The sequence below is a fragment of the Malaya genurostris genome, chromosome 2 (genome assembly GCF_030247185.1).
Source record: "Malaya genurostris strain Urasoe2022 chromosome 2, Malgen_1.1, whole genome shotgun sequence".
NCBI classification, from domain to species: Eukaryota; Metazoa; Arthropoda; class Insecta; order Diptera; family Culicidae; genus Malaya; species Malaya genurostris.
In genome coordinates, this window is record NC_080571.1 from 18481394 (window position 1) to 18507371 (window position 25978).

Below are 25978 nucleotides of genomic sequence, written 5' to 3' on the forward strand. Positions count from 1 at the left end.
CGGACAACGGTTTTGAGGTAATCAAGCACATAACAGTTCCGATTATCTACTGGACGAGTATAAAAGCAGTCTCGAACCCAGAGGGGTGGCCCGAGGGGCCCTTTCCCCTCGAAAAATCAAAAACAGATATATAATTATTTAGAAGGTCTCAGACATCTATTATAGAAATAACAATACATTAAACGTTAAGAAATGTAATACAATAACAGTTCCAGTGGAAAAGTTTAAAGTGTCTGTTAAAACATCAAACATTAGGTGCATCAGCAATCTTGAGTAACATTATATTTGTATCTTTGGGCACCTCCCGAAACGAAATCTTGGGTAAGGGCTTCATAATAGGTGAACTTTGATTGAAAATCATTGATTTGTTCTAGTGCTTCGGACGGAACTGGACATCGAGATGAGATTCTCCTACCAACATCAGTAAGAACAAACTTAGTATAAAGCCTCAGACGCTTATTATCGTGCTTTCATTTCCACGATCGTCGATCGTCGGGAGGAGAATTTAGTTTCAAAATTATGGTTCAGGAACTTAGTTCCAGAATACAGGTTTAGAATTCAAAACCTGTATGTTGGAACTGAATTCAGTTTCGCAACTAGTCCAAAAACTAAGTTTCAAATGAATTCTGAGCCTGTTCTAAGTTCTGAATGTAGTTCTTGAACTCAGGTCCAGTCTCTAATCCCTGAATTCTTCGTGTCGGTTCTTTTTAAAACCATTAACATATTCCCAAAGAACTAAGCGAAATTTTACTTTACTGTACGGTATACGGTCCTTTTTTCAACCAGTTGGATTTCGTAGTTGTAGAAACTTTATATTAATTTGCTATATAAAATGCATAGCACCGGCTGAGTTTAGGTGCATCGTTTCAAATTCTAGTAGTGAAAAAGGGGAAAGCTGGCATAATCAATACAAGTGAGCAACTAATTGATATTCGAAAGTAAGAAGAAAGCGTTTCAGTTATGTTCGTATTCACGACATCCAGTTATGTCTGTGACATTACACACCCGTAATTTTTCCTTAACTAAAAGACTACAGCACTTTTTTTTTTTAATTGAACCAAATGTGAGAAATTCATGAAATAAAAAGTGTTGGAATGGAGGTGGAGTTCAAGAAGAGACATAAGCCGGGTGAGTTCTTATCGTCTTTTGATTATTGTTGCGACAGCACGCGTCCATTTTCAAGTAAAAATTAGGTCAGTTTGACATAAAAAAACGCCACGATTAGTTACATGATCAACTCTTAAAAGAATTTACTTTCAATTGTATTGTAGACAATTGTAAGATTCAGTTCATTGGGACGTTGCTGATATTAAGCCGAGAGGAACATTTCTCAATTCTGACATTAAACCGAGCAACACAGCAGCATCATTAAAGAATAGTTAGATAAAAGTGGGACTAATATTGCCGCCTTGTGGTACTACGGATAAATTCGTGAATGACTATGACGAGAATCATGTTTTACTTATAATACTCGTCCACATAAGTAAGAGCATAATTGACTTTTGTGTTACGTGTTGTGTTCATAAAATTAAAAAAAATAAGGTCGATTCTACGAAACGGATGTAGACGTTGAAGTGGCTATGTACGAAACGAATTGTAAAATATCTGTGTCCAAAAGCTACAAAGAATTGTAGTACGGGAAAATATCTGTGTCCAAAAGCGTATTTGCAAAAAAAATAATATTAAGGTACTGCCCATACCAGTCCCATATCGATTTTCGTCAATATTGAGTTAGCTTGAGGACTTCAATCTATCTTCAATATACTCTCAGAAATTACAATAAAAGTTGAGGGTTTGTTCAGTAAAATGTGAAAAAAATATCAACTCATGTCTATCCCATATGCAAAGTACCCGCATATCAGTCCCATTTAGTGCAAATTTCAATAATTTCATTTGTTGCAATATTGGAAAAGCAAAGGTGTATTATCGATAATTCATGTAATAATATAATAATAATAATTTCATGTAATAATATAATAATAATAATTTCATGTAATAATATAATAATAATTAATAATAATATTAAGCATTAGGTAGCACAATAAATCAAAAAAATCGTAAATAAAATTTTAATCGTCTTTTTCTCGACTTGCTGATTTTCCATATGGGACTGATATGCAAGTATGGGCAGGGTAGTTCCGTACAAGAAAACGATCACCATTAATGCACATTCAATTTTCATTTTATGCATTTTTTTAAGTGAATTTTCATGTTATGCGTTTTTGTGTAATAATAATTTTCAAAGTCAAAAAGTCAAAGTTTTTTAAAAAAGACTTGAGTGTATACAGAAAAGATCTATACAAGGGCCATGTCATCCAGTATAACGGAAACCCCAACCATTTGCCATCCAGTAGCGGGTGACGCTACATCTAAAGCTACAATGAATGTATTTCTGTATGGAAATTGTACATGTGTTGTCTTTCGACTAAATTCAAGCGTTGCATGATTTCTAAACATAGTTTTTTTGTTGGAAATACTGATTGCTTAAAAATACAAGCTGCGCTCCTCGATACGCTTTCCCTGGCAGTCTTCTGCTTGGTCGCTTCCTCAATTTACTTCTGGATAAGAAGTAAATGCAAAGCGCTGTCCTTCATATATATATACATTAGCTTTCCTCACAAAATCAAACTTATTCGAGGTTCGATAATCTCTCGTCGTAGTATTTACAGTTTCGGTTGCCTTTTTTTTGACAAGTGCATTCTTTTCGACACCTGATATTTCCGCGTATCCGAATAAAAACAGTTCGCTTCCACGGTGCAGGGTTGCTCGTCTGGAATGACTTGAGATTTTTTTTATCGATTTTGCTATTTTTTTGGGTTAGTTCAATGTAAAAGTTTCGTCACAGCCTTTTCCCTCAACGAGGGTCGAAGAGATTTTTAGTCCAAATCATTGGACTGTTAACAATTTATTCCAAACGTTTTAGATTACTGTTCACTTCATGCAATCGTTCATGCTCCGGAATCCACTTCTTTCGGGCTCGCTCGAATGCTTCGACTATGCATGATCGGAACAGTTTCTGGTGCAAAACATAGGCACTGACGTGTCCTGCATCGAGATACCGAATCTCAGCTCCTGGCCAAATATCTTCCAAACTAGAGCAACCCTCACGTGGAATGTACGCATCATCTTTGGCGCAAACGGCTATGATCAACGAAGTGTCGAAGGGAACCGAAAAGTTTTTCAGATGAGTACACTCATCCATCATACCGCGCATGAACTGCAGCGCTTCCCGCTCCCACCAACGGGTTTTGGTGGTATCGATTGGCTCCCGCTTCTCCATCAACGGTGCTACATCCGTGTTACTGTTACTTCCCCAGCTGAGATACTCCATAATTTTAGCTCCCAGTGACTTGGACGGTGCCGTCTCTGACACATCCTCGGCTTTCACTTCCAAAATCATCGCATCCTGATCAGTCTTGTTTTCCTCCTTGTACTTTTTGAGCGCAATTTGAATTTTCATATTCAACTCGTCGATTTCGTCCTGTGTTAACTCGCACTTCACATTCGACAGCAATTTATTGAGCAACGGTTGCGACAGATTTAGTACGTTTCGACGATTAATTTGGATCCGCTTCTGCTCTCTTTCGGGAGTGGTCTCGCGGACTACTGTTAAATTTACATCGTTGAAAGAATCTTCGCTTGCCAGTTGGTTTGTGTCCGAGATATCTCTCTTCAATTCCTGAACAGATTGCTTGAAATTTTGTACGAAATGCTGACCAGCTACAAACGCATCATCCACAACGGTTACCATCTTGGACAAGCGCTCTCGGAATTTGCCGTCGGTAAAATACTGCGTTTCCAAAACGTCCCAGCTGATCGAATGACTCATGACGCCCTCCGTAAAGACGGCCGAAGCGGTTGACCAGCTTAAACAAGGTACCAAAACCAACGGCTTTGGCCAGTTGGTAGCGGCAAGCGAAGCCATGTGACCACCCATCGACAGCCCGGTAATTCCGAGGGGACCATAACCATTGCGCTCGCACCAATTAAGCAGGACCAGTGATTCTAGCACCAGACAACCGCCCATCACGAAGATGTCCGAGACATTGTGAAGACTCGATGCTCTGTTGAATGAGGAACAACGATATTGTTTTATTGAAATTGAAAGAACAAATCAAAATGTTACTTACTTTTGATCTTTTGGTTTGCGCAATCCGTAGAATGGGTTCTCTAGAATAATTGCCCCGAGGTTTGCTTCCTTCAGAAGAGGTTTTGCAATTAGATTGCGTCGTTTCCAGAAGTACTGGAATGGAAATAGTATGGTGTTAGTCAAAGAAATGATCATCGAGTTAGACCTCAATTCGCAAACACTCACGTGATCACCGGTTCCGGCGAGATGAATGCACATCGGCTTGAAACGTTCGTCGTTCCATTTGTGCGGTAGCAGCATCTGGAAGTGTGCATCCTGAACCACATCCGGTACCAGCCCGGGCAGATAGATTTCCAGTGGTGTTTTGAATTTACCCTCGATGATCTTACAGTCGGACGTTTGTTCCTCTTTGGTAATTTCGACCGGATAGTCCCGCGGCACAAGCTTCGAACAGGCTGCCCGATTCGAGATGATCTTGCGGAATTCGAAGAGTCTGAAATAGAAAACGGTTTGGGCATCAGCTGATCGTGTTTTTTTTGTGTGTTGTTTCGTTGTATTGAGCCTAGCGCGTGCACCGTTGAAAAAATGTCTGGCATGGGTGGACAACACGAGCGGATGCTGTTGCGGTATGCAATGCAAAAAGGGTCTAAAAATAACGACTTTTCGTCGTTTACTATCTTGACCAAAGTTTGTCTATTTGTGGATGGAGAATTAGGTCAGAAGAATGCATACTAGGGATTCATTGATTGCGGATCTGTGAACTTTGGATTCTATTTCTCGTGTCAAGATTAAAACTATTTATATGTTTATTTATTTGCCTTCATTTTACATTTTACGGTACCGAACACAATCTTCTAAGAGGCGATAAAAAAAGCAATTCCTGTTTTTCGGTACAATTTAAAGCAGTTTAAAGTGAACCGCACTTGCAACTTAGCAGACGAAAAGTTTACTCTACTTAAGTTAAGTTACAGCATTGGGAAATGCGTCGACTCAAGTCGATAGTCTCACGACAAAAGGGCCAAATTTTTTGTTTACACTCCCTTTCGATTTTTTTCAGTATTGCAATCGTCTCATCTATTTACATTAAATAATCGATCTGTATTGAAAAATTGATCGGAAAATGTAGGAACAAGCCTTGATAATGCAAAGAGAAAGTCAGCACAGAGAAACTATCATTTGCATTTATTCAGGACTTTTTCTAATATTCATCGAATTCTCGATTCCAAAAGGCCGTTACAGCGAGTGGCATTATCGTCTCAAAGACGAACTGAGTAATAAATTCTTACTCAACTGCTAGTTCAGCACGATTCGACGTGAACATTTCAAAAGGGCCTTAAAACAATTGACAGATTCTCTTTGTTTACTTTCTCTTTCGATTATATCTGCGTTCTTCATTTCACCAGAAGCGTTTCATATTGAAAATTTTCAATGGTAAATGAACGTCATTCATGTTAGTTACGTAGTGGTAGTTTTATGTAAGTGAAAGTATGCAGCAGAATATAACAGTTAATTGTAAAATAAGTGTTCCATGTGTTAAATAGATATTCCTACAGTATAAATGTTTTAATTTCATCTGAGAGTAATGTATTCTAGGACAGTTCATGTCAATGTTATTAAAACCGCTTAACGCTTAAAAATTTGCTGCTAAAGTGAAATGGTACTATTTGTATTTTCTTGAAAGTGTATCTGTAGCATTAGGTTTACCAGCGAGCCATTCTGTAAGTGAAGGAAAAATTTCCTAATTTCCTGTGACCATTTTTCTGGTGAGTTCCCTTTTGAGAATTATAATCTTTTGGTTCATTTCCATATCCTTTGTGAGTTTAGTGATAAAGATATAAGCAGTTAATTAGGTAAAATTTCGTTATTCAAGCAGTGAACGATTAGCTGCCCCCGAAGAGGCTAACAGTAAAAAATATTTATTGCAATTGGCGTTTTAAGTTCAAATGACTGAATAATTGGTTGAAACAACTGAGACATTTTTTTGCTTTCATGCATACAAGTAACTTTGCTAGGATTGTGTCTTTGCTCAATTGCACGAGTGACATCTAATTGAAACGTTTCATTGTTCGCTCAGGGTGTTTGGCATTGCTCAACTGAAACATTTTATTACTTGTTGGGTGTCTTTGCTTAGCTGCCAGCACGATAAATAAAAAATGATAGATTAGTTAAAACAACACTCGATTAGTTGTATAAAATTTTAACCAATCAAAATCAGAAAAACAACTAATATTTTAGTTGTTTTGCGATCGCTGGCTTTCCCGTGTATCATTGAATTTTTGCTCACTTCATGAATTGAAACCGACTCTCGAGCTCGGCATAATGAAATTTTACTGATTGTTCACATGCTCATTGCCGAAATTCATTATTGTAGTTAAGTTCTGATATCTCGGTAAAGCGCATTTTATTGCCGTAGTTTGGCATAATATGTGGCTGAACTGGTCCGTAAACAGAAAATACACCGAAATCAGCAAATCCGTTTGCCAAGATTTCGAACAGTGTGTTAGCTTTCACTGAAATTCGGCGCGACACTTGTCATCTAATGTCACCATTCGATTTTGTACTGCACCGGACGTCGCCATTTCTCATGGAGCTGAGAAATATTTACGAATTTGGCGAATGAAAGAGAGTTCAGTATTACGTGAAAAGCTAAGTGGAATCAAAATGTTTTTTTATATAAACTTTTGAATATTTGTTTATTTCCTGGTAGGGCGAGCGCTAGAAACAAATGCTTTTATCTGTGATATTTTTTTCGAGATTTGATTTTTTTAAATTTATAATAAAATACTAATAAAATACACTCATTCCCCCAACTTAGCCATCGTGATAAAGTTTTCGTGCAAAAATAAAGCAAAATCCTTTCTACACTCGATTACTGATGACTCGGTAATCCATGATTCGATCTCGATCGCTTTTGCCGAACTAACAGCAAAATTTGCTGCTGACAAGTTCGGCAATAATTGACAGTTCAGGATTGCCGAAATTCTCAGTAAATACATATGTCTCGGTTACCGAGCCCTCGGCTGTGCAAATCTCGGCAATTATTTCGCCGAGATTCAGCAATAAAATTTAAGTGTGTTGGAGGCGAAATTTATTCGGAACCGATTGTTGCTCTGGAGTCCTCACACACTTAATCTCGTAAAAAAAAATGCTGAAAACGAACGGCAAAGCGATATTTTACTGAAATTTGGGCTAACATAGCTTATTCCAAAATTATCGGTTTATTATGTCCGATTTCTCGGCAATTAAAAATGTTATACTGATGTTCGGTTTTGTGAATTACCGTGTTTACCAGCAATTGGTCGTTTTGCCGAAATCAGGAAATTAATGATATCAATTTACCGAAATCTCGGTAAACAACTTTTAGATAACCGAAATTTGGTGATTCATCAAAGTAGCCATTTTTCTTCAGTGAAAAACTAAATGAGTGCATGTGTTCATATGTAGAATTAGAATGTTCAATGTTCGACGAATATTTGTGACAAGAAATCCCCCAGAGCATTCTTACGCGATAAAGATCTTCGCAACGCCAATCTACTGCATGAAATTGATTGAACTCCGGTATGACATATTTCTTTAAATATTCAATGTTTATTGAGCCATTACTTTCGTTATAGCCGGAATCTGATTTTCTGCGGAGCATCGAATTGTGTTCTCTACTATAAATAACATGGAAGTACATCCATTCGACGGAGTATATATTTGACAATGTTTTCTTCATGGGACATATTTTTTTTATTTTACATTTCCTAGTTTATTAGCTAAAGAGCCAACCATGTTGAAATAAATAAATCAATGATAACGAGTTTTAACTGGAATGTTTATTTTATATTTGAAATTTTGTTTTGATTAATTGCTTAAAATCTTGGCAAAAGCTCACATGATTCAACACCGATAATTTCGGTAATTTGTTTCCAAAAGCGACGAAGATCTCGGTAATTTATTGTTTTCTTTAAACCGAAAATCTCGGTAAAAGCAAATTATCTGTAAAATGAAAAATACCGAGAATATCAGTTGTTTTAATGTTTGCCGAGATGATTGCCGAGCACTCGGCTGTTCAAATCTCGGCAAAGTTTTGCCGAGATTCGGGAAAAAAATCTAAGTATGCATGGTTTCGGATTTCATACTGAATTCCGCATGGAACTCAGAATGAAAATTTTTCTGCCGCTTGGATTTGATTCGGAGCTCTTTTCGAAATGATAATGTGACAGTTTCTCTTTTACTTTCCCGTCTGTTTATTGGGCAGCGATGATTAAGATTTCAATGAATTGTTCAGAACTGTCGTCAAAGCCGAAGGTTTCGGATATCATTTAATACCAAGAAACGGCTTAGTAATCAATAGAAGAGAAAACAAAAAGCAAAAGTCAAAAAGAAATTGTTACTCACTACGTGCTTGTGCAAAATTGAACGAGGAATGGATATTTTTATAAGTTTACATTATGTTGATTCGAATAATGAAGCAATACCCAAAATTGTAAGCTAAGATGATTAATTTCTATTTCATTGTTCAAGAAACTCTGACAATATTATTAAGAACATTTTCAGGAGATACCGCCATAAAATGGGCGGAATAGGTTTATTAAATTTTACTCAAAGAAAGAATGAAAGTGAAAAAAAGAGATTCTCTTCTGTTTTTTTTCCACTAATTTCAGTCTACTTTTACTGTAGTTTTAGTTCTGCAGTTTCTAGTGATCAAAACAAGTTATAGATGAAAACATCAACACCGTCAACTGTTGCGTACGTGCGTCACAGCAGGCGTGGAAATGTGGCGTAGTGCAGTACACTGGTGTTAGTGTAGGACCCCCAACGGTTGCACGGCACTAATGTATTGGTTCAACCCAGCTTGTTATGATTGAAGCTCCGTATTATCACTAATAGTCCATTGTTGACTGAAGAATTATAAACAAAATTCTTTCACATTGCAAACGCGTTACTATAATTTCGCAAATCAGTTCCCTGTCAGCAAACTAATCAATACACGAATAAACTACGTCATTGATGCGAGGTCAACGATAGTGACATATATCGATTGACACACCCCCCTCGGCACGGTGCACAGGCCTCCCACAGCAAGACACCCAGCAAGGATAAATTGCGTCGTTGATTATTTACCGCCTCTCGACTGTCCTTGGACTATTTGGCAACATTCGGTAAACAAACATAACCGATATGGGCTTCTTTGATTGAAGATCTTTCTAGATCATCGACTTTCATTGATTCATCAAGCTATTGCTAAGCTCTTGTTTTGCGGTACCGGCGTGCTAAAATTAGTCCTGTTCTATCGAACCATCCGAGTCGGACGCCACCAGGCAACACGATGTCTGACGCTGATTTCTTTTTGCCAACACACAAGCACAAATATTATATAATTTTTCTGTGTCCACTTTGAGATTGTACTGTTTTTTTAGTAGATATATTTACAAAACCACGGTTCAAATGCCTTTGTTCCAGTTTCGAAAACCGATCCATTTTCACTTGTTCTCAACAACAGCTCACTAATCTATTTGCAGAAGTGATTGCTTGAACCCCTGGGTAAAGACTACAGATAAACAGTTACCAAACTGATAAGAATGATCTTTTTCCACATGGCAAGTTGTGTCAGAAAAAATCACTTTCTAGTTGCTTTCTAGCTGCTTCTACTAACTTGGTATACATACCTTTCAAGATTCTCCGGCTTTCCCCAGCCTTTGCAGAAAAATTTGGTCAACAGCAGCGATCTGTAAAGTCCGTCCAAACGCGATGGAGGCATGGTGCTGCTAGTTTTGTATCAAGTTCCGATGTCCGGTAGGTAATTCACAAAAATGAATTGATTTTCTTTGTTTTTTCTTCTCTAAACAAGAGTTAATTCACGCCTCACGATCGGATTCTCGTTCGAGCTGACTCAACACTATTGATTTAATACTCGGTACAGCACTATTTTTCTGCGATTTCGAACTAAAAATCACTTCACGGTGCAGCCGTTCACTACTCCTTTTACTTTGAACCTTAAAATTAACGATATTCTATTTATTTTAATGCGAACATAAAAGCTGGTGATGATTTATAATGCTGATGATGAAAAAGTCTTTGTAATGTTTTCGAGTTTGTATTGTGTGTTCACTGTTTCAGTTGTTTCTTGGTACTGGCTGGCGGGTGCAGTACCCGTGCCTTAAATAACATCATACAAACAAACACCGAATCAGACTGTGGCGACTGTGTGTACGTGCCGCCACTGAGTGCACTTCCCAAAAGTATCTTCTCTCCTCTCACTCCACTATAGATGCAGTTATGTTTACAAAAATCGTACGATATATTACGTTGCCGGATGATTGGCGATGTGATAAAACCGGACGGAGAGCAACCGTCAAAACAAATTCCCGACTGCCAACACTAACACTAGCGTAAAACATCATACCCTTTGTATACATTACCTCTGTGAATGCGTATATGACCAGCGCGAAGTACCACCTACCACCCATCAACCTGTGATGGCAGATATTTACCGTACGTGTCCGACTACCGATGCAGCATTACCATATGGGCCTAAACTGAAAGGTCGAATGGATAAACTACACAAGCAAATTATTTTTTTTTTCATAAACTTTTTACGTCATGTTTGTTTTCATGGCGCACTACGTCTGAGAGATACAACCGAAATAATAGATGTCATTTTGGAGAATTAGACAAAAAAACGACAAACGTCTCATAACTGTAAGTACAGCAAGGAAAATATTTACCCTTCGTTTTTACCAGAGCGCAATTGCGGTTAGTCACTGCATCATACAACGATGCAATCCGATGTTGTTGTCATGAACATTGGACTATCGCACGCTTTTTTCGTCACCCCAAAAACCCGTTAGCTAATATTATTAGCCCTATAGAATCCGGTACCTAGTCGTAAATAGCATGAATAGTTTCAACTGTATGCAGTCTGTTTTGAAAGTTGTTTACTGTTTACCTAGTTGGCGCCGGTTAGTTTTAGCAGTTGAAAATACCTTAATATTGGCGCAGGTAGTGCAACTAAACGATAAACAATTTTTTGAATGGCGTGTGTAGAATGGGGGCTCGACTGGGGAAACATGTCAATATTATTCGGTTTAAAATAAATTCAGAAATGCGAATCATTGCCAAAAATACAGAGTTTTCGATCCGTGAAGGTGCAATCCATCGTCAACAAAAAGTGTTGTCATTACCACTTCAATACATCAACCTAGAGTGATATGCATTTTCCTTAGGATGTAATCGACCAAATATTCAATTTATTAGGTTTATTAATCTTAACATTCTATTCGGAAGAGAAACTACCTAATAACAATACTATCTAAAACCTACACATAACGATAAGTCCTAGGAGAAATCGAAATAATGAACACCTGTACCCAAGACATCGAAAATATTTCTACACCTCTCCCAAGAAATTCCAGCACTGCCACGATAATCAACGACACCAACAACAAAAACACGGAAAGTAGTAAGAGGCGATAGGTAAACCAAGAAACCCATAAACCTCGCTGAATGATATAAATGTCATAAATAAATATAAATATAAATGTGGTGTTGTGTCACGGAAGAAGGATTTTTTCTCCATAAATACGTTTATTTCACAGGCAATATACATAAGTTTTCTAAGTCGTGGCATCCGTAATACATAGTACTTTAAACCTAATACATTTCGAATATCATATTAGTATGTTGGTATTCATTAGTTAATCTGAACACTGTTTTTATCAAGCGAGTTGCTATTTTAAATTACATTAAATAAAATACATTTTTCGTTCGGCACGTCAGAAAAGACATTGCACTCCGTTGCAAAACAAAAAGTGTTCTGTAAATAGCAGAAACTTTACGTCTGCTTAGCGGTTCAAATTGAACTGCCGAGTTTAGCACTAAGTAGTTCAATTTGAACTGCTCTGCACTGATGAGTCAAAGACGAAACGTAAAAATAATAATAATAATAATAATAATAATAAAAACACTTTTATTTTGTACATGATTTTATAACTATTTCAGGTTTATTTGTATCAGTTCATCACTTTTATTCAATGTGAAATAGCTGGCTATTGGTTGAACTCATGGAAAAGAAAACAGTCTAACATAAAATAAAATTTAAATTGGAACTCCAATGGATTTAATGAAATGATGAAGAAGTTTCATATATGTAAGGACACTGTTATGTAACGCCTCTTCGAATGTGTCCACCTTTATTTAATACAATGTTCGAAAAGTTACACCTTATTCGATAACATGTATTTAGTGTGTATTGATCGAAAAGTCGATCAATACAAAACATAAAACCATCAATAAACAGAGGCAGGTCCTCTTTTAGTGTTCAACCTTCATCAAGTTAATTTCGTTGTGATATTATCCGAAACTCCAGTTAGGGACAGTTAAGTCAGCTAGGACAGTGAACTTATAAAAAGTAAGAACTTTTCAAGTGGCGACGAGGAACATCGTAGAACCGGCGTGATTGAAACCGAGGAATCCAAATTCGCAGTAGGACGTTTCCGGCTGAGGTTTTTTGGCGTGGTTTCTTCTGGGCAGACTTCGGATACAGGTTCTTGAAAACTGTGAGTACGGTGGCAACGGCACATTTTTTTTTTTGATGCGCCATTTTTGGAAGCGAAATTGCCTCCATTTGTTTTTTTGTACAAAAGTGATTATTCTTTTGAATCTAATAAACTAACACAAAGGGTTCATTGTTCTATTTAAAAAAAAACAAAAAGCTATTGTTTTCTCAGTTTTCTAATTCATTTGTTTGTTTAAATCTTTTCATGCTGGAGTTTTCATCGATCGGAAAGAATAAAAGGAAACGCTTATTCGACCGTCCATTCCTATACGGGTACATGCTATAAAAAAAAATCGGAAAATTAAAAGAATCGACGAATAAAACGAAAATTTATATTGATGAAAAAGAAACTGCATTACGTTTGGAATCAATCGGTGAGTTTTTTTTGTTCTTTTTTTTTATTACAAGAAAAATTATATAATTTCAATTTGGGCTCATGTGATTTTTTTTCTATTATTTTATTTCTTGCCCAATATCATCATTATTATATAAAAAAACTACGTTAAACGATCCGAAATAGTGTGTATATAAATTATTTTAGAAGTGCAAATAACATTTAAGCGAACCGACTGTTTTTTTTAAATAATAGAGTGCATTGAAGGTTTGTAGGCTAATTAGCTAATGAAGAATTTATTTTAATTCTGTTCTCATTTTTGTGCTTTTTTATATTTGTGAATGAACATTTTCTTTTGGGTGTTGTGATATATTTTTGAATAATTTTATTTGATTTTCGCTTCAATTTTATTTTCGAAAAGATGGCTCAATCATTTGCTTCAACATTGGAGCCTTTTAGGAAAGGCACATCGTTCACCCATTGGGTGGAACGATTAGATTTCGTTTTCATGGCTAATAAAATTCCAGAAGCTGAACGTAAGGCCCATTTTGTTACTTTGGTGGGACCGTACGTTTACTCAGAACTCAAACTTTTATTTCCGACTGGTAGTTTAACGGATGTACCGCTAAATACTATGATAGAAAGACTTAAAATGAGATTAGATAAAACTGCCTCTGGCGTTTGCCAACGTATTTCTTTTAATCAGCGTATTCAAAACGTTGATGAATCAGCGGAAGATTTTCTGCTTGCACTTAAACTGCAGGCTGAACTGTGTGCTTACGGTGCGTTTAAGGATACGGCAATACGAGATCGTTTGCTGGCTGGTTTGAAAGACGTTATGCTTAAGCAGAGAATTCTAAGCGAAGCTGATCAAACCCTCGAGTCTGCGGAAAAAATTATACAGACCTGGGAAGCGGCAAAAAACAATGTTAAAACTTTATCTTCTGAACCATTTTCTATTCACAATGTCGTTTCTATGGCTTCAAATGGAAATACAATGGGGAAAGCTATGGGTAAACTGGCAGCGGCATATAATGCTGCCAATAATCCAATTCCTCAGAAACAAAATAGCAGATTACCAGTAAAAGATAGACTAGGGTTTAGGCCATACGGAAATCCTCGATATCAAAAGCATTTTGGATATAATAGATATCAACAGAAAAATACTTGGAAACCAAATAGCAATTTTAAGCCGGCAGACTTTCGAGAAAGCTTTGAAACTAGAATTTGCGATTTTTGTGGGTTAAAAGGACATTTGAAGAAACGATGCTTTAGGTTGAAAAATATGAAGAAAGAGGCCGTCAAGCTGGTGGAGCAAATGAAACCTGGGACGTCAGGTACGAGCACGCAGAATATTTCAGATTTGATGAACCGTATGAGGACTGAGGAGTCTGACAACGATGATTCAGACGAAGGTAATTTGGAATGCATGAATGTGACATCGATTAACAAAATAAATGAACCATGTTTGGTAAAGGTGAAAGTTGAGAATAAACAACTGGAAATGGAGGTTGACTGTGGTTCCTCCGTTTCTGTAATTAGTAAAACACAGTATTTTTCTCTTTTTAATAAACCTCTACAAAAATCCTCTAAACAATTGATTGTTGTCAATGGCGCGAAGCTGATAATAGCTGGAGAGGTTAAAGTCAAAGTTGACTTTAGGGAAAAACAAGAGAATTTGAAACTATTAGTACTAAATTGCAAAAATTGTTTCATTCCTCTTTTTGGCAGACCATGGTTGGATGCCTTCATTCCAAGCTGGAGAATATTTTTCTCAAATTTTTCAAAAATTAATAATCTTTCTGAAATTAGCAGTGACATAATTGTCTCTGAAATAAAACAAAAGTTTGGAAATTTATTTAAAAAAGATTTTTCTTTACCAATTCTTGGTTATGAAGCTGATTTGGAGCTGAAATCAGATATACCAATTTTTAAAAAAGCATATGACGTTCCCTATCGTTTAAGGGATAAAGTTTTAGAGTATTTAAATAAGCTGGAGAGAGAGAAAGTAATTACTCCTATCCAAACCAGTCAATGGGCTTCTCCAGTAGTAGTGGTAGCAAAGAAAAATAATGAAATCAGACTTGTAATAGATTGCAAGGTATCTGTTAATAAAGTTATAATTCCAAATACTTACCCATTGCCTACAGCTCAAGATTTATTTGCTGGTTTAGCAGGTTGTAAGGTTTTTTGCGCATTAGATTTAGAAGGCGCATATACCCAGTTATCACTCTCTAAGAAATCAAGAAAATTCATGGTAATAAATACTATAAAGGGTTTATTTTCTTACAATAGACTGCCACAAGGGGCATCATCTAGTGCGTCCATCTTCCAGCAAGTAATGGACCAAGTATTAAAGGGTTTAGAATATGTTTTTTGTTATTTGGACGATGTGCTTATTGCAGGAGATAGTGTGGAAGATTGCAAACAAAAACTTTTCGTTGTTTTAAAAAGACTTGCTGAAGCTAATATTAAAGTTAATTTTGAAAAGTGTAAATTTTTTGTTACAGAACTTCAATATCTAGGCCATATAATAAGTAAGGACGGGTTAATGCCTTGTCCGGAAAAGATTACTACTATACAGAAGGCTAAAATTCCAAAGAATGTTACAGAATTAAAGTCCTTTTTAGGACTTATAAATTATTATAATAAATTTATTCCACATCTGTCTTCAAAGCTGTACCATTTATACAATCTTTTGAAGAATAATGTTAAATATATTTGGGATAGTAATTGTGACAAAGCTTTTGAGGAAAGTAAACAGTCTTTGTTAAAGGCTAATATTTTGGAGTTTTATGACCCTTTGAAGCCCATAGCAGTAGTTTCTGATGCTTCAGGGTATGGTTTAGGAGGAGTAATTGCTCATATTATTGACGAAGTTGAGAAACCGATTTGTTTCACTTCATTTTCTTTAAATTCAGCACAAAAGAACTATCCAATTTTACATTTAGAAGCTTTAGCTTTGGTGTCCACAATTAAAAAGTTTCATAAATACCTTTATGGGAAATTTTTTTATGTTTATACTGATCATAAGCCTTTAGTAGGAATATTTGGGAAGGAAGGTAAACATTCAATTTATGTTACTAGATTACAGAGATACATTTTAGAACTTTCCATTTATAACTTTGAAATTAAATATAGACCCTCTGCCCAAATGGGAAACGCGGATTTTTGCTCCAGATTCCCATTAGAGCAATTGGTTCCAAGTGATTATGATAAAGAAATGATCAAAAGTATTAATTTTGGGCAAGAATTGCCAATTGATCATAGCAAGATTGCTTCTCAGACAAAGAACGATAAATTTCTGCAACAAATTATTGCATATATGAAACGTGGTTGGCCAAAACGAATTGACAAGCGCTTTGCAAACATATTTTCAAATCAGCATGATTTAGAATTGTTTGACGAGTGCTTACTTTATCAAGACAGGGTAATGGTGCCACAATCGCTGCAAAGCGAGCTTTTAAAACTATTACATGCTAACCACGGGGGTGTAGTTAAAATGAAGCAACTTGCAAGACGATTTATTTATTGGGTTGGTATAAATGGAGACATTGAAAAGTTTGTCTCAAATTGTGATGCATGCAACGGCATGGCGATAATACCAAAACAAAAGATACAATCCAAATGGATTCCTACAACTAGACCTTTTAGTCGTATACACATAGATTTCTTTCATTTTCAACATCACACCTTTCTACTTTTGGTGGATAGTTTCTCAAAGTGGGTGGAAATTGAGTGGATGAAGAGAGGCACAGATACAGGCCAGGTTTTGAAAAAGATAGTAGCATATTTTGCTCGCTATGGATTGCCTGTTTTAGTTTCAGACGGTGGTCCTCCATTCAACTCAGCAGTCTTTACACATTTTCTTGAAAAGCAAGGTATTAAAGTATTTAAAAGTCCTCCATATAATCCTGCAAGCAATGGCCAAGCGGAGAGACTGGTAAGGACGGTTAAAGAGGTTTTGAAAAAGTTTCTGCTTGAACCAGATATAAGTGAGTTGGACCTGGAAGACCAGATCAATTTATTTCTATTTAACTTTCGTAACTGCATGACTAGTGATGGGCGATTCCCATCAGAGAAAATTTTCTCTTTCACGCCTAAAACTCTAATTGATCTAATCCATCCGAGAAAAACATATAAACACTTTTTAACAACACTAACATCGCATGTACCACAGGAAAAACCAAATGATGTGGTTATTTTAAAGGACAATTCTGCTATTAATGTAGCAAGTCCTTTAGATAATCTGATGGCTGGAGATGAGGTGTGGTACAAAAACCACAATCACCATAATCATGCACGATGGATTAAGGCAACATTTTTAAGACAAGTTTCTAAAACTATTTCACAGGTGGAAATTGGAAACGTCAAGGTCACCGCACATCGAAGTCAACTTAGGGTGGTTAATTCGAACTTAATGGCTCGGCCGAATCTTCATTTTCCTGTTACTGTGGCAGGATCGGCGACAACAAGAAATGACGTGGACGAAGAAGACTTTCGAGGTTTTTCTAATGAAGAATTAAAGAAAACTCGAAAAAGGAAACAGTGTGAAATTTCATCTTCGCCAATTAGGCGATCGAAAAGATTAAGGATACAAAAAAAAGATAATGATTATGTATATAGCTTATTAACTGAATTAAACAGAATTGATTAATGTCAATTCTTTTCGATTTGTATTATATTGAAATCCTTAGGAGGAAGAGCTGTTATGTAACGCCTCTTCGAATGTGTCCACCTTTATTTAATACAATGTTCGAAAAGTTACACCTTATTCGATAACATGTATTTAGTGTGTATTGATCGAAAAGTCGATCAATACAAAACATAAAACCATCAATAAACAGAGGCAGGTCCTCTTTTAGTGTTCAACCTTCATCAAGTTAATTTCGTTGTGATATTATCCGAAACTCCAGTTAGGGACAGTTAAGTCAGCTAGGACAGTGAACTTATAAAAAGTAAGAACTTTTCAGACACGACAAGCAAGAATTTCGCGAACTGGGACATTGGATAGTCTACCTTGAGTACGCAAGGAATTTATTAGTTGATATCTGACATCACGATACTCCACGCATGTCCAAACGACATGATTAATATCGCGATAACCTTCGCCACAAGCACAATGATTAGTATCGAAAAGTCCAATTCGAAGGAGATGGAACATTTCTATAACAGGCAGGATCGTTCCAGAACGTAGTGGAACGTTTTGAAAGATCGCGGCGAACAGTCGAGTAGGTGGCAGTAGTATTTCCAACGTATAGCAAATTTGCAATTCCACGAAAATAATACCGTGATAAACCGACTTCATGACATTTCCGGCCCATTTAGCCTCTCTAGGCCACGTCGGAGCACTTGTGCCAATCTATTTATTTGATATTTATTTTTGCATCCGCATCGTAAGCGCTGCAGGCTCCTCTCAAAACCACGGTGTAACAAAAAAAAGCAAAAATACGACGTTGTTTATGATCGGTATCGTACCATTTCCATAAATGGTGTAGTTTGTCAACGGTCAAAATATTAAACTTCAAAAGTTGGTTGTGTCGCAGTTTTTGGCCAAAAACTCAACCAATATCATCAACCAAGCACCGTACTCTCCAGATATGGCCCCGTGTGACTTTTTGCTCTTCCCCAGACTCAAATTGCCATTGCGAGGAACGCGTTTTGAGGCCATAGAGACCATAAAAGAGAATTCGCTGCGTGAACTAAAGGCCATACCTTCGGCGGCCTATAAAACTTGTATGGAAAATTGGATCAAGCGTTGGCATGCATGTATTGCCGCAGGAGGAGAGTACTTTGAAGGCGATAATAAAGAAATTTATAAAAAATTCTATTTTGGTTCTATTTTGATCATAAGGTAGATCATAGAAAGATTGATGTTGCTGTTCATTTAACCCGTTTATAAACTATTCATCATTCGCCGGAGAAACTGTTGCTTGTTGGTATGTTTATTTTGAAAATTCGCCGCTTATCTTTCTCTTACCATTCAAGTAGTCTTAATATTTTTTATTGGATAATGTTTGAAAAAAATTAGATAGATTCACTCCATTCAGAATAATTGGAGTACTCGATAACAGTAGCTTTTAAACGAGCCTCAGATTGTTGAAATCGGTTCAATAATCTCCGAGAGAATTAAGAAAAAGAATGCCGTACGCCACCTATTCCATTATATCTCTAAAAGCGGACGTAACACCTAGTAGATCTTCGAACTTGATCAATGACCCAATAGTGGCTTTCAAATGAGCCTAAACTTATTGAATTCATTTCAGTATAACACTGGAGTATCTTTGAGCACCGACCAATGCTCTATTTTTTCAGTTGTTCTAACTTATCAATAAGAAAAACCGTAATTTTTTTACAAAAATGTTCTTATTCGAACAGACTTTTTTTTTGAGTTTCCGCTCAACGACAACGGAGAAAACTGATTTCACGATTTGCAGCATTGACTGTTTTCCTATGTTTGTAAATATCGCCTTTATCAAGGCTTCATATTGAAGAAACGACAACGCTCACACGGAGAATGCCCATATTAGTAAAATTGCTATACTGTTTCTAATCGTGGCTGGTTCGGTTGAAAAATTATTAACTCAACTATTTGGATTCTCTGATAGCATAATGAATTTTTATCAAAAGGCTAGTGAAGTTTACTATGCAAGACCAAATACTCTCACTAATTGATAGTAAACCTAATCAAGTGTACAATTAAGACCCAGTTCATCGAAGGCTTTTTATGACGGTTTATTCTAGTAACTTACAAATTTTAATGCTGAACAAATTTTTTTGACTTCCTCCTCGTGTGGTTGATCAGTAAATTAATCTCACCGAAAATTCAAAGATTTGTGGAACGTTTACGGGGATGCGATGTGATGGAAAAAGATACAAATCGTTATAGTTACCGATAATTTATTCATCAGCCTTGTATCAATGTAACTAGAAAAAAAACTTATCAAGTTTTCAACTGATCCTATCATATCCACTATGAATAATGAAGGTAATCCAGTGAGAAAATGCGTAATTGAATGAACGTGACTGGATGTAATCTCCTGTGCGATGACTTTCCCTAACCGGAACGAAGCATTTACGCCAGCAGCTTGGATCGCGTTGAAAATGCTACATATGCCACAATTGCTACTACTCCGGTGGCCAAGATTTCCGAGTTGATCCACGGTCCCTTGTACGCACCGGGGAAGTTCACAATCACATTAGTCAGAGGTTTGACGGACTGAACATCATCACCTGCACGCTGTGCTTTGCGTACAGCAGCGAAGGATTCCTCGTCGAACAATCGGATCGTGTACTTGCCGCTGCTGGCCTTTTTGATTTCTTCGTTCCAGCTGACCTGTAAACAACGAAAGAAAATATTTCTAGTCTATTACATATATTTTTTTAGGTGTTTTTTACCTGGTATTTATTATCACCAACTCGAACAACCGGTGCTAATTTTCCACCGACTTCGGCAAACAACGGAAGCTTCTCGGATCCCGAGCTGGAACATTTTAGTGTGAACTCCGTAACGAAGGCAATTTGACTGACAATGGTAGCATCCGAGGTGGAGAAAAAGCTGGATTTTACCTCCGGATTACTGCAGGAGCTGGCACTGCAGACTGAAGCTAATAGGGCAATCAAGGTGAGGACGGGTAGAGCTTTTGCGTTCATTGTAATTTTCACTTTTTTTGCGAATTTAACGGGAACTAAAATGTATTTGAATCTTCCACTCGAACTACCGCCGATGAAACCAGTGCTTTCGATTCCTGCCTGAATGCGAGTGCGACGAGTTGTTCAGCCACGTAGCGGTGACAGATCGACTTGGGAATCACTTGGATGAAGTTTGCTATCAAGTTTAATGACAACCAGAGATGCCATTTATACAGATTTATCTGTATTATACAGATTTTTACAACCTCATACAGATCTAACACAGAATACAGATTTTATACAGATTTCCTAAATTTAATACAGATTTCACAAGAAGTTATAAAGAAAAATTAAACTGTTTTCGTCTGAGCTATCTTTTAGTATTTGATTGCAGTGACGAGATGAAAGTTTATTAATCAACGGACAAATCACAAATTAAAGTAAAAATTTGTGTGCAGATCTTTGATGATCAACACAAAAAAAAACATTTAGACAGAGTGAGCACGAGAAAGCAGAGCCAAACTTGGTACTGACCAAAGCGAGTAATGCACTTACAGTAAATTAAAAGGACCTTTTCAGATGGAAAACTGAGCAAATTTATCGCTTGCACTCTAACAGGGCCCCTTTGACTGCTGAATTAGCAGGGCCCTTTGGCTTGCTGACATTAGCAGATCAAAAGATTCTTCTGCTGGTCTGGTATTTAATTATGGTTGAAAATACATTCATATTAAATTTTGTCTTTACATATTTTTGTAAACTACGAAGATATGAAAAATAAATGCTCATCGAAAATCTTATTCTTTAACCATAATCTGTTGAGATAGCGTTCAACCAAATACAAATTATTTATTTATTATTTAATAATAAATACAAATAATAATTTAAATTATTATTTGTATTTGGTTCAACATCATTTCATTATAGAAATTACATTTTATTAGTGAATACAGATAAATACAGATTTTTTATACAGGGTAATACAGATTTTCTCTGAAAATATCTGGCATCTCTGATGACAACAAACACGGCCACAGTTGATCTCAGTACTGGGGGTAGGAACGAGCACATTGTTCGATACACGCCGAAAAATATTGCCCATTGTTATAGCAACATAACTATTAGCAAAGACACCATATTAACAAGATAGCCAGCTCTCACATTTCCCGAACAAATCATTGGCAACATCTTTTTTTGCGAACATGGTGCCCTCAGGCGAATCCGCATCGAATCTCGTACATAGAAGCAGGGGAGAGAAATGTCAAATTCGTGCGCGCCAAAATAGCAGCACTGCGCACCCATACAATTGACATAATTTTACAGCATAAACAATCGATTCACAATTAGATCTATGGGTTACAATACATTTTATTGTATCTTGACAATAATTTTATTTCATTTCCAACGATTCAATGTATTGTTCCTACGATTCACAATTGAATTTATTGTATACGTGGTGTTTCAAACAATATGCAAACTGTACATTTGATTGTTTTCCAAGAAAATTGTTACGATACTTAACAACCTATACATTCTATTGTGAAAAGCATGTTCACAATTAATTGAATAGTGCATAACAATATATTAAAATATTTTTCAATGTTCAAAGCAAAATTGTGGGAGGTTCTGTAACAGCAAATGGTATTGTTTTTCTACAATATTTTTTATTCGGTGAAAATCGAGTCAGTTTTGATGGATGGAAATTGTGATTTCTATACCATTCTTCATTTTTGTTCAACATGGTATGCTATACGCACTTTGCAAAAGAATTTTTTCAAATTCTTGATGTTATTTTCAATTGGTGTGTATTGAATCTAGACACAATAAACAAAAACAGCTTATTTACTTGTTTGAGTTTAAGGGGCGGGTAGGGTCTGACACTTTTGAAAAATCATTTGTTATTTTATTTGCATTTTCCTCTAGTAAAACATTTCAAGAATATTCTATGAAATTTTCAAGCCTATCGAAGCAAAACTCAGCAAGTTATGGGCCTTTATCTTTACTTATCTCATACTGCGAAGAGCTCGGTACACAAGCCCAAAATTTCTAGTTTGATTGACTTCAAAACTTGACAAAACATTCTTGAAATATTTCATTATAATAAATTATTAAAGAAAAAATATGTTTGAAAATGTTAGACCCTACGGGCTCCCTGGAGTAATAAATTGTTTCCATTGATGTTATAGATAAAAAAGGCGGGTGAGTAATGTCAGAGACATAACTGGATGTCGTGAATACGAAAAAACTGACACGCTCCCATCACTTTTCCGAATATCAGTTAGTTGATTGATTGTATGAATTGTGCAAGCTTTCCTCTTTTTCACTAATAGAATTTGAAGCGATACACCTACATTAAAGTACAGTTTAGTTACATTAAACAGCTACTATTCTACAACTATATATTCCAAACTTGAAACAATTCCTTTTTAATTTGCTAATATAGGAAGCTAGGTACGACAAATTTGTAGTTTATTTTTATTGAAGCTATGAAGTTCGAAGATATCTGATTCTTCTCGAAATTTCAGTACGAGACAATTGCAATGGCCTGGTCTGAAATGTATCTACGATCTTCGGTATGCAAGAGTGATTCTAATAATAATAATGATAGTAATAATAATAATACAGATTAACCTGTATATATGGCAACCCTGTTTCGCATGGCATATTTTCACACGACCCCATACTAGTATAAAGATGTGTCATCATTTTCGCTTTCGCATTGCCGTTCGTAATTGAATGTGTTAGTGACGGTACAAATCTGCTTTTCTACCTGTCTTCGGAGCCATCGTTCTGACGGTGTCTCGTACGTACAGAGTAGCTGCTTTAACTTAAATGACGCTATTTCTCACATCACATTTCTTTTTATACGTGCTAGTGGTAGCACGGTAGGACGTCCCCTTTGTTAGAATTCCTTTCCTATACGCAGAACGGGAAACAGTGAAACGATATAAAAGAGAGAGTTAGCAGAGCGGCAGCCAGTAATACTGAATGGGTCGTCGAGCTGTGGAGGAACAATTAAGGGCAAGGCAAAGTCCCGCTCAAACCGTGCTGGTCTGAAGTGCCCAGTTGGCGGCAGAATCCATCGTTTGCCTCGGAAGGGGAACTACGCCGAGCGTGTCAGTGCTGGTGCATCGGTCTATCTGGCGGCAGTGATGGAGTACTTGGTTGCCGAAGTGTTGGAGTTGACCGGTAACGCTGCCCATGACAACGAAAACGAAAATCATCCCTCGTCATCTGCAGCTGGCCATCCGTTGAAAACCCCGTCCTTTTCAGGATGACCACATCACTGTGATAAAGAAATATTTAGAATTGCTTTAAGTTTAGCCAGTTCTGATACGCCTGGAAAGTAGAATGCGCAAATCAAGTGGAAACATTGATCTAACAATTTTTGTTTTCGGCCGCATACTAAAGTACTCGCGACAAAAATACATATTGATCTGTGGCAACTCTGTTTCGCACGGCATATTTGTAAACTAGTATAAAGATGTGTTCAAAATCATCACTTTCGCTTTCGCATTGCCGTTCGTAATTGAATGTGTTAGTGACGGTGCAAATTATTTTAACTCCCATCTTGATGAATCTTTTGGTAGGAAATATTGAGATCTGAGATGGTTCTCGTGTGTGTCTTGTTTCGGCAATGGGCCTTGCTGGACTTTTTAGCTGCCTTTTTCGGTTTCATTGTGCTGACGGTGTCTCGTGCATTCATATCGGGAAACAATGAGACGACAGGTCCTCGATGTTGCTGTCGTGTGTCTTGTTTCGGGGAGAGTTGCTCAGCAAATGATAGGAAAATTGAACCATTCAACTTTTATATGGATGCTCTTGTATAGATGCAGACATCTCGCGTTCTGATTGGCTGGTGCTGTCATGGGTTAAATCAAACAGGTTTTTCAATAGTGTACTATTGAAAAACTTCAATATTGTTGTAATACACGTTCAAGTTGAATATTTTCGATTCTATTGGTAGTTAGATTATATAAGTCCTTCCACAGATCACTGAGCTATGAGCTTTCAAAATACGAGAAAGGCAAACGCGCCATATGAATTATCCTCTTTGATACTCGTTTATACCAAACATTTCAGAAAAGTTGAATTGTGAACTATTTAAGAATATGTCACACAACTGGAAGTTTTATCATAAAATTGTGATCATATTTCCGATGGCATGTAGCAAGAATTATGTTGATTCGTTAGATATAACAGGAGATATTCACGATCAAAAACTTATCACTCTCTCAGAGGGTAAATTTTGAAAAGGCGCCCCATAGTAAAGTAAGTCGTATTCACGACAAAAAAAACTTTAAAAGCGTTTTTCTCGAAAGCAGGTTTTGAAAGTCCGTGTCCATCGTAATTCAAAAACTACTGAACCATTTCTTTTTCAAATTTTGCACACACTTTCTACATATAAAAAACCAGACCCCAACCTTTTCCTTTTGGGTTACTTTGGGAAGTTTTTACAGCTACAAAATGGCGGTTTTTTTTTCGTTGAAATTTAAAAAAATCAACTCTTCGTATCAGCTTTCTATATAGCAGATCAAAGCTAAAAATTGGTTTATTATGAATTTTCATTGATTGCATTCAGTTCACAAAGGAATAAAATTACTCACAATTATTGGTGTTCTACATTTCTTCCAACTTTCCTCCTGCAGATTCACCCGCAAATTATATACTGAACCTGATGACATTTTGTAATTAATCATAAGCTTTCTAGAGTTCATTTGATTTCACTTACTGTATGTTACTTCTCAGTAGTTGTTAATTTCGCACGTTTTATTCTAAATTAACCACATGTGATAACTGTCTGTGATAATAGGTTAAGGTTTCTGTAATCTGTGATAATAGGTTAAGGTTTAGGTATCATTTTTTATAACAAAATTTCTATTTTTATACCCTTTCACGTATCCAAACTATCACTCTTTTCTCCTTCTAGTATTTCTATCCTCACCACAACTTGTACTACTAAATTAACTTTTATTCGATAAATTTCACCTTGCTTCTATCTTCAGAGTTTTTTAACACATTGATTATTCAACCTTACGCTTCCTTACTTCTCTTTCTTTCCGCTTTCTTCCTGTTGACGTTTACCATCCTTCTTCGGCGTCGTGTTGCACAAAGCATCATTCGGTCTCCGTGGTGTTGCCCTCAACAACCAACTTATTTCTCAATATTTTTCCACGAAAAAAATACAAAATGTTGTTCGAATGATGCTTTTTATCATGCAAAACATTTGAATTTATTTTGTTGAACGAAAATTCTGGAAAAAAATTCGCAAAAATTCATTTCATCGTTTAGACCTAAATGTACCTTTGGAATGATTTATTGCGCATATGTCATCATTTTGACTGTGATGCCGATATGAAATTATTCGTCAGTTAATTTGAGC

General features: G+C 36.4%; 3 protein-coding genes across 6 annotated transcripts; 1 reads left to right on the forward strand and 2 right to left on the reverse strand.

Annotated features, from left to right (window-relative positions):
- Positions 1-2339: 2339 nt before the first annotated feature.
- Positions 2340-10216, reverse strand: LOC131429144 (protein ABHD18). The gene is made up of 4 exons (XM_058593192.1): positions 9745-10216; positions 4316-4583; positions 4131-4243; positions 2340-4064 (listed from the first exon to the last, which is right to left on the reverse strand). Exons 1-4 carry the CDS (start codon positions 9834-9836, stop codon positions 2906-2908), a joined length of 1632 nt encoding a protein of 543 aa, XP_058449175.1. The 5' UTR covers positions 9837-10216; the 3' UTR covers positions 2340-2905.
- Positions 10217-12253: 2037 nt separating this feature from the next.
- On the forward strand, positions 12254-17629 carry LOC131431495 (uncharacterized). Of its 4 annotated transcripts, XR_009229685.1 has the most exons (3): positions 12254-12633; positions 12847-13006; positions 17321-17629. XR_009229685.1 is itself a non-coding variant. In XM_058597249.1 (2 exons), the coding sequence occupies exons 1-2, from the start codon at positions 13388-13390 to the stop codon at positions 17365-17367; spliced, it is 1041 nt and encodes a 346-aa protein (XP_058453232.1). In that variant the 5' UTR covers positions 13242-13387; the 3' UTR covers positions 17368-17629. The 4 variants fall into 4 exon arrangements, 1 of the variants encoding a protein (XP_058453232.1); XR_009229684.1 differs by having other exon boundaries at positions 12254-13006; XR_009229686.1 differs by lacking the exon at positions 17321-17629 and adding an exon at positions 13153-13224 and having other exon boundaries at positions 12254-13006.
- A 2220-nt stretch (positions 17630-19849) lies between these two features.
- Positions 19850-20785, reverse strand: LOC131431517 (translocon-associated protein subunit delta). The gene is made up of 2 exons (XM_058597294.1): positions 20365-20785; positions 19850-20302 (listed from the first exon to the last, which is right to left on the reverse strand). The coding sequence occupies exons 1-2, from the start codon at positions 20617-20619 to the stop codon at positions 20042-20044; spliced, it is 516 nt and encodes a 171-aa protein (XP_058453277.1). The 5' UTR covers positions 20620-20785; the 3' UTR covers positions 19850-20041.
- Between the last annotated feature and the right edge of the window lie 5193 nt (positions 20786-25978).